At 38.7% G+C, this 12959-nt stretch overlaps 1 protein-coding gene across 2 annotated transcripts; it reads left to right on the top strand.

The window, feature by feature from the left end:
• Positions 1 to 2602: 2602 nt before the first annotated feature.
• LOC110315343 (vomeronasal type-1 receptor 4-like) lies at positions 2603 to 10190 on the top strand. Of its 2 annotated transcripts, XM_021189420.1 has the most exons (2): positions 2633 to 3528; positions 10172 to 10190. In XM_021189420.1, the coding sequence occupies exons 1-2, from the start codon at positions 2633 to 2635 to the stop codon at positions 10188 to 10190; spliced, it is 915 nt and encodes a 304-aa protein (XP_021045079.1). The 2 variants fall into 2 exon arrangements, with proteins under 2 accessions (XP_021045080.1, XP_021045079.1); XM_021189421.1 differs by lacking the exon at positions 10172 to 10190 and having other exon boundaries at positions 2603 to 3595.
• Positions 10191 to 12959: the final 2769 nt, after the last annotated feature.

Below are 12959 nucleotides of genomic sequence, written 5' to 3'. Positions count from 1 at the left end.
TCATTATCCATTCATTATCTGGTGGATATTTAAATTGTTTCTTTATCATGGCTATGGTGAATATGGCAGCCATGAACATGGGTGATTGCCTATAATATTAACTGATTCCTCAATTCATTTTCTTGAGTGTACTTACAGAATTGGTTCTTTCCATGGAAATTTCTATAAAAACTGGTACAGTTTTATATAAATCACCATGGAGGTCTCACAAAATGAGTCATGACCTATCTGAAAACAAATCAACCTTGGAATAATCCAAGACGTCATGGTGGGGAACACAGGCTTCAGTTTTTTTATTTCTCAGACTAAAATGCTCTTGTCCAAATATGGGAAAAAACAAAATTCCAGACTGCCTGGCGATGGTCTGTCTGGAAAGACTTGATGTCAGACAGATTTTTGCAATGTGAAAACATATTTTGTAATGCACACACACACACCTGGAAATAAACCTAACATATCTCTTGATCTCTCCTGAAGAGTACCTCACTACACCTGATGCCAACACCATTTGACCACTTAAATCCTCCCTAAGGAAACAAGGAAAACTTCTTCTAACTTTGGCTCTACCACTCATTATGATATAACAAACTCTTGGGTATCATCATTAATTACCAGAAAGTGAAAATGTTGATTTGCCTTTGGGATGAATATTTTTTCTTTCATTAAAAGTTTTCCAATATATCCATGCAGTCATAGTCAATAATATGACAGATGACAAGTGAATGGACTCTTTGAAGAATTTCATGACATGATACTATTCCTTTATGAGCTCTGATATCTGGCTTCATTCAGCAATCCACACAGCACTTTGTGGGAGAGGTAGGCACTTCTCTGACTCTGTCTTAGGAAATGGATACACAAAGACGTTCTTCAAAGGGAGAGGAACTCAGAGCTACCTTTCTTCAGTAACTGTTCAGGAGCTGGCCTACCTCTCTGTGAGCAACCCCATCTTTGCTGGTCCTAAGCAGGTGAGAAATCTGTAAGTTGAGATTTCTGCTTAAAGTTCTCTTCTCCCTCCTACAATCCACGGTGTCTTCCAAAGTGAACATTAGTCATTAGAATGGTTTTGTCTTTCTCTCCCTAATTTTCTGAATTATGTCAATGATTTCATTAGTCTAAAGACATGTCTATTTCATGGCTCAGCACTTATTTGAAAACGTACTATAATGTGACATGTATACATTAGATAACTGGTTTTTAGTTGTTGGATGGACGCTTATTCTTCCTATATGGGAAAAATAAAGTAAATTGCAAATGAAATGTGAGCTTTATATAACAAGTATTCAAACAATCTGTTTGCAAAGCATTTAATGGTGATGGTGGTAATGTTTTTAATTGTGGTTCACAAAAGAACGAGATGACTCAGATATGTGTGCAGCACCCAATTCCTCAGAAAATCAAATAAAACTCAGACAATTATGAATCAACAGTATGCTAGGATCCCTCAGAATTTTTCCAACATAAATGATACAAGGGTAAATCAAGGTTCTTCTGTGTGAACAAAAAACTAGCACATGTTAAAAACAATATTTTATTTTTTATCATTATGAAGAGTAGTGTGAAAATATATCAACATTGTATGGATTAATTTGGGGGCATATCTCATTCACTCTTTTTTTTATAAAGATTTAATTTGCTTGGTTTTTTTGTTCATTTATTTATTTAATGTGTGAGAGTACACTGTAGCTGTCTTCAGACACAACAAAAGAGGGCAACTGATCCTATTACAAATGGTTGAGAGCCACCATGTGATTGCCTTGAATTGAACTCAGGACCTTTGGAAAATCAGTCAGTGCCCTTAAGCACTCAGCCACTTTATCTGTTCCTCATTAACATTCTTCTATAAAGCATGGATTTTTAATTTTGTGTTGCATTTTTAAAGATGTCTTTATTTATTTTTATTTTATGTGCACTGGTGTTTTGCCTCCATGTATGACTGGGCAGGTCTAAATCCACTGGAATTGGAGTTACACAGAGTTATAATAGCTGTGACCATGGTAGAAATTGAACACAGGTCTGGAAGTGCTCTTAACTGCTGAGAAATCTCTCCAACACTTGATCAAATTTGTAAAAAAATACTTATTTTATTTTATGCCTGTTACTGTTTTGCTTGTGTGTATGACTGGAAATACATGAATAAAGTGCCACGAAGCTGAATAGAGGTCATTAGATCCAGAAGCATCTCTCCAACAACAATTTTGTATTTCTTAAGAGAATGTTATAACATGAGGGATGTTGTCAATTCTCATGAAGCAAAAATGCACTCCTGTCTACAAACATTTATGTATACATATGCACAGTCCATGCTGTGTTAAAATGTGTGTCATACTGTTAAACAACAGAGATAAAGTTGCATTACATGCAGAGAGAGAGAGAGAGAGAGAGAGAGAGAGAGAGAGAGAGACCACTTACATCATGAGTGAAGGGAAAGGAAATTAAGTATCAAGTTGATATTCTGGATCAATGTCCATTCATTGTTTTCCAGAAAAATCTCCAGTAGTGTGTCACAGCAGTGTCAGATTTAAAAAAAAATGACTCCAACTCAATTGAAAATCTCAGATAAGTGAGAAGATTCTTGAAGACAGCACTGTCCAACCTGATCCCTACACCACTGTGCTATGAAGCCATCTCCATGTTGTCTCAGAATAAAACCCTGAAAACCATGGAAGAGTTGGCTCTTCAGATCCTTTTGCTTTGCCAGGTTGTGGTTGGGATTCTGGGCAACATCCTTCTCTTTGTCCATAATTTCTCTCCAATCTTAACTAACACCCGACTGAGACCCAAACAGGTCATTCTAACCAACTTGGCTGTGGTCAATGCATTCATGCTCCTTCTCTTGACATATTCATATGACATAATTGATTTTGTTCCAAAGAAGCCTCCAACTGACCTCAAATGTAAACTTGCATACTTCTTTAACATGGTGGTTCGAGGCACAAACATGTGCTCCACCTGTGTCCTCAGCACCTACCAGTTTGTCACTCTTGTCCCTGGTAACTGGGATAGGGTCATGTTCAGAGAAATAACCCCCAAGGTTGTGAGCTATTCTTGTTACAGTTGCTGGTTGTTCAGTGTCTTAAATAATGCTTACATCCCAATGAATATCAGTGGTCCACAGAAATCACACAACAACTCTGATTCTAAAGGCAATTGGATATGCTCCATCTCTGGGGTCAGTGTAGATATGAATTTCTTGCGGTTTTCCCATGACATCATATTCATTGGCATCATGGCCTGGACCAGTGCCTCCATGGTGATTCACCTAAACAAACACCACCAGAGAATGCATTACCTACATAATCCTAATCAGAACAACAGAGTCCATGCTGAGAACAGAGCAGCCCATACCATCCTAATGCTGGTGGTCACATTTGTGAGCTTATATATTCTAAATTGTATTTGTATTGTATTTCATATTTCCTTTATAGAATCTCGTCTTTGGTTGAGGGATGTTATAGAATTTCTCACTCTATGCTTCCCCACCATTTCTCCCTTATTGTTGATTTTTAGGGATCCTAGGGGTCCTTGGTCTCTGCTCATCATTGTGGGTCTGGAAATCCATGTGACTGGGGAAGACATTACAGAGGAACAGTGAGGTCAAAACATGTCAATACCTTGAAAAATCTCATCCTGACACCAGCAGGAGGACTGATCCTGCCTTGCTCTAGGACTGCATCTGCCCACACACAGAGCCAATCCATCTCCCAGCTCTGCCATCCTGAGGTAGCCATGTAGCCTAGTGGTCAGGATGCAGGGTAAGCTTCCTATCTCCTTTTAAGAACATATCCAGCTAGCACCAGGAATTCCTAATCATGCAAATGAAGCAATCCCAGCAACTTGGCCACTGCCCATGATGTACACTCATCCCAAAAAATCCTACCCTCTCTTCAAGGGTTATAAAGACCATGACACCCCCAATAAAGATGTCTGTTTCACTGAAAACCATCTTGAGAGAAGGCTGTTGCTCCTGGACTCAGCACTGGCTGAGATTCTGCTAACATGCCTGCACAAGCCTGTTTATCGGTTTTATAAAGAACAGCTACTTATTTCTTTGAGATACTTTTCTATCCAGCCACTTTGTGGAAGTTATTCATCAGCTGTAGGAGTTCTAGAATATAATTTATAGGGTTGCTAATATATATATATACTGTCATGTCATCTATGAATGGTGATAGTTTGACTACTTCCTTTCCAATTTCTATCCCATTGGTTTTCTTCTGTTCTCTTATTGCTCTCGTTAGGACCTAAAGTTCTGTATTGAATAGAAAGGGAAAGAGTGAGCTGCCTTGTCTTTTCCCTGATTTTAGTGTTATTCTTTCATTTTCTCCCTATTAAATTTGTTGTTGGCTATTGACTTTCTTTATATTGCTTTTATTAATTGGGGTGCATGCCCTTTATTTCTGGATATACAGAAAGTCTGATTATTGACTTTCTGTATGTTGCTTCTATTATTTGGCATATATGCCTTGTATTTCTGAACTCACTAAGACTTTTAACATAAAGGGGTGTTCGATTTTTGTCAAAGACATTCTCACCATCGAATGAGATGATCCTGTCAATTTTTTCTTTCAGTTTGTTTCTATTGGTATTGCATTGATGAACTTTTATATATTGATCCATCCCTGCATCTACAAGATGAAGCCTATTTGATCGTGGTTGATGATATCTTTGATGAGTTCTTGGACTTGATTTGTGAGTATTTTATTATTTTTGCATTCGTGTTCATACAAGAAATTGATCTGAAATTGTATTTCTTTGTTGAGTCTTTGTGTGGTTTAGATATCAGGGTGACTATGACCTTGTCAAATGAGTTTGGCAATGTTCTTTTTCTGTCTATTTTGTGGGATAGTGTGAGGAGCATTGTTATTAGCTCTTCTTTAAAGGCCAATTTAGTTCTTCCTAAAGCCATCTGGCTCTGGGCTTTTATTTTACTTGAAACTTTTGATGATTGCTTCTAATTCTTTTTTGAAACTTGTTTTGTTTTGGTTTTGGTTTTTTCGAGACAAGGTTTCTCGTGTAGTCCTGGCTGTCCTAGAACTCATTCTGAAGACCATTCTGGCCTTGAACTCAGAGATCCGCATGCCTCTGCCATCCAAGTGCTGGGATTAAAGGTGTGTGCCACCACTATCTGGCTTGCTTCTAATTCTTAAATGGTTATAAGACATTTTAGTTTATTTGCCTGATCCTCATTCAACTTTGATAAGTGGAGTCTATCAGGAATACCATCCATTTCAATTACATTTTCCAATGTTATGGAGTAACTTTTAAAATAAGATCAAATGATTCTTAGGATTTTCTCCATGTCTGTTGTTATGTCTCCCTTTTCATTTCTGACTTTGTTTATTTGGATATTGCCTTTCTGCCTTTTACTTAGTTTGACTAAGGGCCTGTCTAGCTTGATGATTTTTTCAGAGAACCAAATCTTGGATTTGTTGATTCTTTCAGTTGCTTTCTTTGTTTCAAAATCACTGAGTTCAACCATGAGCTTTGTTATTCCCTGCTATCTTCTTGTATTGCATGTGTTTCTATCTTTTATCTAAAGTTTTCAGAAGTGCTATTAAGTTGCTAGTATGTGATTTCTCTAGATTCTCTATGAAGGTGCTTCTTGCTATCAACTTTCCTCTTAGCACTGCTTTCACTGTGTCAAATTTGTGTATGTTGTGCCTTCATAAAAGTAGAAAAAAATCATCCTGATCAAGGCTATCCAAACCCAGAAAAATAAGTGTGGTATGTATCCTCTTATAATTGTATATTAGCAGTTAAGTAAAGAATAATCACACTACAACACATTTTGCAGTTGAACTATAGGAAGGTCTCCAGGAAGAATGGGGAAATCGTATTGGAGAAAGATGACTGGAGAGAGAGAGAGAGAGAGAGAGAGAGAGAGAGAGAGAGAGAGAGAGAAGAGTATGGTAGGGAGACACATGGATTTGGGGCCATTCAAGGAATGATGAAGAGACATAGTACAATGTAAAGTACCTAGAATTTAGGAGTATGACCATAGTTAGGACTTCAAGAAATAGATGACTCAGAGCGTGTTCTGACAATCTTCTGTAACCAGAAAAAGCTTCTAGGGGTGGAACTGGTTCACCAACCCAGATACAAAACATTGCAAATACAACCTGTCCTGTCTTCAAGTTGTGCTGCAACAATGATGGCTTAGAGCTTGCGGATGTGAGCAACCAATGAGTGATCTATCTTGAGGCCCACACAACACAATGGAGTCCGTATATGACATTGCCGAGATGCCCAGAAATTGGAAGCTGGATAGCATGAAGTCACTACTGGCTAAATAAAAAATATCCAAAGTCTAATGAAAACTTTCCTGAATATATTCTGTGCTCACACAGTCTTCTTCCAGAACCTACTGGTAGCAGAGGCAGAGGCACACAGCCAAACATTAGATGGAGCTTGGGGAACCCTGAGGAAGAGGCTGAAGAAGAACTATAGGAACCAAAATGGTCAAGGACAACAAAAGAACATGGCCCATAAAAACAACTAAGCAAGGCTTATAGGGGCTTACAGACTGAAGTCAATCATGGAGCCTGCGTGGGCCTGACCTAGGACTTCTGAAAAATGTTATTGATCTTTAGCTTAGTATTCTTGTGGAACCCCTAATGTAGAAAGTGGGTCTGTCTCTGACTCCTTTGCCTTCTACTGGACACCTCATCCAGCCTTCATAGGAATAACTTGTGAAATAGTTCAGTAGCTAAGATCAGCATCTATTTGTGTGCAAAAAAAAAAAAAAAAAAAAAAAAAAACAAATTCCATTCCAAGCACCAACTTGGCAGCTAATAACTATTTATAACTACGATTTTGGAGGGCCCGATGCCCTTTTATGGCTTTCATGGGCACTGCACACATGTGGTACACTGACAAACAATATATCACACATACACATGAAAAAAAATAAATAAATATTGTATTTGGATCTGGCACTTGAGGTTTTACTTTTTGTCTTTGGAATGCAAAACAAAAGTCTTTGATTTACATCTTACCTGTTTTTCTTTTCTCAATTCTCCTGCCACAATTCATGAATTTATTTTCTATTGCTTTATAATCTTCAGTCCTTTCAATATTTAAGTTAATGGTGTTAAAACATGTGAAAATTAGTACATGTTTTTGCATTGCTTAAAAGACATATGTTTTAGTTAGAATCACTGTTAGGAACTTCGTAGAGTATTTAGTAATGGCATGGGAACACTGTATGAGTTACAGAAAGTCACACAGTATTATATTATCTTAGTAGCTGTCACTATTAACAAACAAACAAGAGTAGAATCCAGTCCTTATGTAATAATAGGTGGCACACATACTGAGCCAAATTCTCTGCAAAAACATAGACGTTTTCTACTTAGAAACAATATTCCTGAAACAAAAGGAGGTTTGGCAACTGTATTAGTCAGGGTTCTCTAGAGTCACAGAACTTGCAGATACTCTCTATATAGTAAAGGAATTTATTGATGACTTACAGTCTGCAGTCCAAATCCCAACAATGGTTCAGTAGTAGCTGTGAATGGAAGTCCAAGGATCTAGCAGTTGCTGAGTCCCACACNNCAAGAAGGCGAAAGAGCGAGAGCCAGACTCCCTTCTTCCAATGTCCTTATATGGTCCCCAGCAGAAGGTGTAGCCCAGATTAAAGGTGTGTGCCACCACACCTTTAATCCCAGATGATCTTGGACTCGGAGATCTCCCTGCCTTAATCTTCTGGATTCAATCACCACTGTGTCTCAAGATCTCCATACCAAGATCCAGATCAGAAACTTCTATCTCCCAGTCTCCAGATTAGGTTCACTGGTGAGCCTTCCAATTCTGGATTGTAGTTCATTTCAAATATAGTCAAGTTGACAACCAGGAATAGCCACTACAGCAACTCAACACCCCTGGTTAAAGGTCATTTCTCCACTAGATCCATGTCAATTGCTTGTTACTCCTAGAGTAAAAACTAACATTATTACCTTTGAAAAAATAACTCTTTCCATCTGTAATGATTTTGAAGAGCTTGGCCCAGGAAGCGGCATGACTGGAAAGTGTGGTCCTCTTGGAATAGGTGTGGGCTTTTTGGAGGGAGTGTGTCAGTGTGGACGTGGACAATGAGATTCTCCTCCTAACCACACGGGGGCAGTCTTCTGCTCGCAGCCTTCAGATGAAGAGGTAGAACTCTCAGCTCCTCCTGTACCATGCCTGCCTGGAAGCTGCCATGCTCATGCTTTAATGACAGTGGGCTGAACCTCTGTACCTGTAAGCAAGCCCACATTGTCATAGTTGGAACAAGCTTTCCACTAATTCCGACACAATTCTTCATAGAGTCAGGAAGAGCAATTCTCAAATTCATCTGGAATAACAAAAAACCCAGGATAGTGAAAACTATTCACAACAATAAAATAATTTGGGGGGGAATCACCATCCCTGACTTCAAGCTGTACCACAGAGCAATTGTGATTAAAAGAAACCACATGGTATTGGTACAGTGACAGGCAGGTAGATCAATGCAATAGGTTTGAGGACCCATAAATGAACCAATAAACCTATGGTCACTTTATCTTTGACAAAGGAACTAAAGTCATCCAGTGGGAAAAAAGACAGTATTTTTAACAAATGATGCTGGTTCAACTGGTGGTCACCATGTAGAAAAATGCAAATTGAACCATTCTTATCTCCTTGTACAAAGTTCAAGTCCAAGTGGATCAAGGTCATCCACATAAAAAATTTACACTGAAACTAGTAGAAGAGAAAGTGGGGAAAAGCCTTGAGCACATGGGCACAGAGGAAATTTTCCTGAACATAACATCAATTGCTTATGCTTTAACAACAGGAATTGACAAATGGGACCTCATAATATTACAAAACTTCTATAAGGCAAAGGACACTGTCAATTGGACAAAAAAGAAACCAACAGATCTTTTTTAAAAAATCACACTAGAAGTATTTTTTATTAGATATTTTCTTCATTTACATCTCAAATGCTATCCCAAAGGTACCCTGTACCCTCTCCCTGCCCTGATCCCCAACCCACCCACTACTGCTTCCTGACCCTGGTATTCCCCTATATTAGGGCATAGAACCTTCACAGGAACAAAGGCCTCTCCTCCCATTGATGACCTACTAGGCCATCGTCTACTACATATGCAGCTATACCCATGAGTCCCACCATGTCTTTTCTTTGATTAGTAGTTTAGTCCCTGATAGCTCTGGAGTTACTGGTTAGTTCATACTGTTGTTCCTCCTAAGGGGCTGCAAACACTATTAACTCCTTGGATATTTCTCTCGCTCCATCACATCTGTAGACACAAAACCCAACACTGTTCCAGTCGTGAGAAGGCGCCTGCTGACAGGAACCTAGTGTGTCAATTCCTTAGGAGGTCCAGCCAGTAAGTGACCAATGTAGATGTAGATTCTTAGAGCCAACCATCAGAGTGAGCTCAGGAAAACCAGTGGGGGTGGGGGGCTGGCAGAAGGACTGGAAAAGCAGAGTGAGATTACAACACTGTTGGAAGACCAACATAAGCTATCCTGACCACCCAGTTCTCCCAGCATCTAGACCACCAACAAAGGTGTTTACCTAGAGGGATCCATGGCTTCAGATACATATGCAGCAGAGGATGCCCTTGCCTGATAGAAATGGGAGGGGAGGCCATTGATCCACGGGAAGGTTTGATGTCCCAGCCTAGAAGAATGCTGGAACAGTTGAGCAGGAGAGTGTGGGTAAGTGGGTGACCACCCTCATACAGGCAAAAGGGGAGGGGGAAGGCACATCTGGGATGGAGGTGGTGGAGGGGTAACTGAGAAGTGGGATATAATTTGAGATGTAAACAAATGGAATGATTAATTTAAAAAAAAAGAGTGTGCACCCTTGATCACATCAGCGATTTTGCCTTGAATATTGTCATTCCAAAATGTAAAGTCCTTGGTCCAAGTTCCACTCACCATCACCCTGAATAAACCTAGAAAGATATTCATCAAAATTCTGTGGTTTATGCTGATAGGGTAATAGTTTCACTATCTTGTAATTAGATGTAGCCACATTTCTTGGATTCCTGATGATATAAATAATCTAAAATAAAATGGAGAATATGACCATAGAATATAAATATTTAACATTGTCTGTTGAACAAAACTTAATATTGCTTTAAACAAAACAGGAATACACAAAAGGTATTGTTGCCCTTAGTTCATTACTCTTTAAATAATGTTTCAAACAAATTCAAGCAGATGTCACTATTATAGTACCTGACAAAATGGAGCTAAAAATAAAAATAGTCAGAAGAGATGAAGACTACCTCCTAATTTAATGATAAACAATCCATGAGCTGCAAATGGTGGCACACACCTGTCATCACAGCACAAGGGAGTCAGAGGCTGAGAGATCTCTTAGTTCATGCCAGCCTGCTCTGTAAATTGAGCTCCAGGACAGCTAGAGCTACACTGAGAAACTGTCCCAAAATAAGAGAGAAAGAAAAGTAATCCTTTGGAAATGAATAAAGAAATATCTTGGTTTCACTGACATCACAGGTCAAATGAACCTAACAGACATCTTCCTAACTTTCCACTCAAACAATAGAGAAATGTACAGATTTTTCAGGATTTATGAGATCACATAAAAGGAAACAATAAATACAGAGCATTTTAAATAAGTTCTTATATTCTGCCTGACCTTCAGGGAATAAAACTAGAAATCAACATGAAGAGACACTAACAAAATTAAACATACTCGTAAAGATTAAACAACACACCACTGAAAGAAAATGGGGTAAAGAAATTGAATGTTAAATTGAAGAGCCCTAAGAATTGAAGGAAAATTAATACAGACAGAATACAGATCTTTGGGGGATTCAATGAAAGCGGTTCTGAGGCAAGCTGAAAACTCATCTGAAAAAAAAAATCTTCCACAGGAATGCTACTGAGGGTCCCAGGGTCCAGAGAAGACTCTACATGCCACAGGGTCCCTAGCAAACCCAGGGCCTCAGGATCACTGCCAGGAGGCAGAGCTGAGATCTCAAACCTTGGGGCATCTTCCTTGCCAGAGGAGAGTCAGCCTCCAGGGAGGGCTCTGACTCCAGGACTCAGGAAGTAGATCAGAGCTCCAGACTTCTGGACACATTCCCTGTAAAAGGAGAGCTTGCCTGCAGAGAATGCTCTGACCACTGGGATTCGGGTGAGAATTGGACTCCCAGGAGACCTGACAGAGTCTAACAGAATCACAGGAGGAACCAGCTCCAGCCAGAGACAGCTGGATCATCTAACACCAGAGATTACCAGATGGCAAAAGGCAAGCGTAAGAATCTAACAGAAACCAAGACCACTGGGAATCATCACAACCCAGTACACCCACCACAGCAAGTTCTGGATACCCCAACACACCCGAAAAGTAAGACTCAAATTTAAATTCATATCTCATGAGAGTGGTAGAGGATTTTAAGAAGGGCATTAATAACTCACTTAAAGAAATACAGGAGAACACTGCTAAACAGGTAGAAGTGCTTAAAGAATTACAGGAAAACACTGCTAAACAGGCAGAAGCCCTTAAAGATGAAACACAAAAATCCCTTAAAGAATTACAGGAAAACATAATGAAACAGTTAATGGAATTGAACAAAACCATCCAAGATCTAAAAATGTAAGTAGAAACAATAAAGAAAACCCAAAGGGAGATAACTCTGGAAATAGAAATCCTGGGAAAGAAATCAGGAACCATAGATGCGAGCATCAGCAACGGAATACAAGAGACAGAAGAGAGAATCTCAGGTGCAGAAGATTCCATAGAAAATATGGACACAACAATCAAAGAAAATGCAAAATGCAAAAAGATCCTAACTCAAAACATCCAGGAAATCCAAAACACAATGAGAAGACCAAACCTATGGATAATAGGTATAGATGAGAATGAATAATTTGAACTTAAAGGGCCAGTAAATATCTTGAACAAAATTATAGAAGAAGACTTCTTTAACCTCAAGAAAGAGATGCCCAGGAACATACAAGAACCCTACAGGACTCCAAATAGACTGAACCAGAAAAGAAATTCCTCCTGACACGTAATAATCAGAACAACAAATGTACTAAATGAAGACAGAATATTAAAAGCAGTAAGAGNAAAAGGTTAAGTAACATATAAAGGCAGGCCTATTAGAATTACTCCAGACTTCTCACCAGAGACTATGAAAGCCAGAAGATCCTGGAAAGATGTTATACAGAAATTAAGAGAACACAGTTGCCAGCCCAGGCTATTATACCCAGCAAAACTCTCAATTACCATAGAAGGAGAAACCAAGGTATTCCATGACAAAACTGAATTCACACTATATATTTCCATGAATCCAGCCCTTCAAAGGATAATAAAGGGAAAACTTCAACACAAGGATGGAAATTACTCCCTATAAAAAGCAAGAAAATAATCTTTCAACAAACTTAAAAGAAGACAGCCACAAGAACAGAACCCAACTCTAACAACAAAAATAACAGGAGGCAATAATTACTTTTCTTTAATATCTCTTAATATCAATGGACTCAATTCCCCAATAAAAAGACATAGACTAACATACTGACTATGTAAACAAGACCCAACATTTTAGTGCTTACAGGAAACCTACTGCAGGGACAAAGACAGACACTACCTCAGAGTAAAAGGCTGGAAAACAATTTTCTAAGGAAATAATCCAAAGAAACAAGCTGGAGTAGCCATTCTAATATCAAATAAAATTGACTTCAAACCCAAAGTTATCAAAAAAAGACAAGGAGGGGCACTTCATACACATCAAAGGTAAAATCTTCCAAGGTGAGCTCTCAATCCTGAATATTTATGCTCTAAATGCAATGGCAGCCACATTCATTAAGGAAACTTTAGTAAAACTCAAAGCACACATTGGAATTCACACAATAATACTGGGAGATTTCAACACCCCACTTTCCTCAGTTGACAGATTGTGTAAACAGAAACTAAACAGAGACACATTGAAACT

This window comes from Mus pahari, unplaced genomic scaffold (assembly GCF_900095145.1).
Source record: "Mus pahari unplaced genomic scaffold, PAHARI_EIJ_v1.1 scaffold_9075_1, whole genome shotgun sequence".
Lineage (NCBI taxonomy): Eukaryota > Metazoa > Chordata > Mammalia > Rodentia > Muridae > Mus > Mus pahari.
This window is presented reverse-complemented; position numbering and strand designations above follow the sequence as displayed.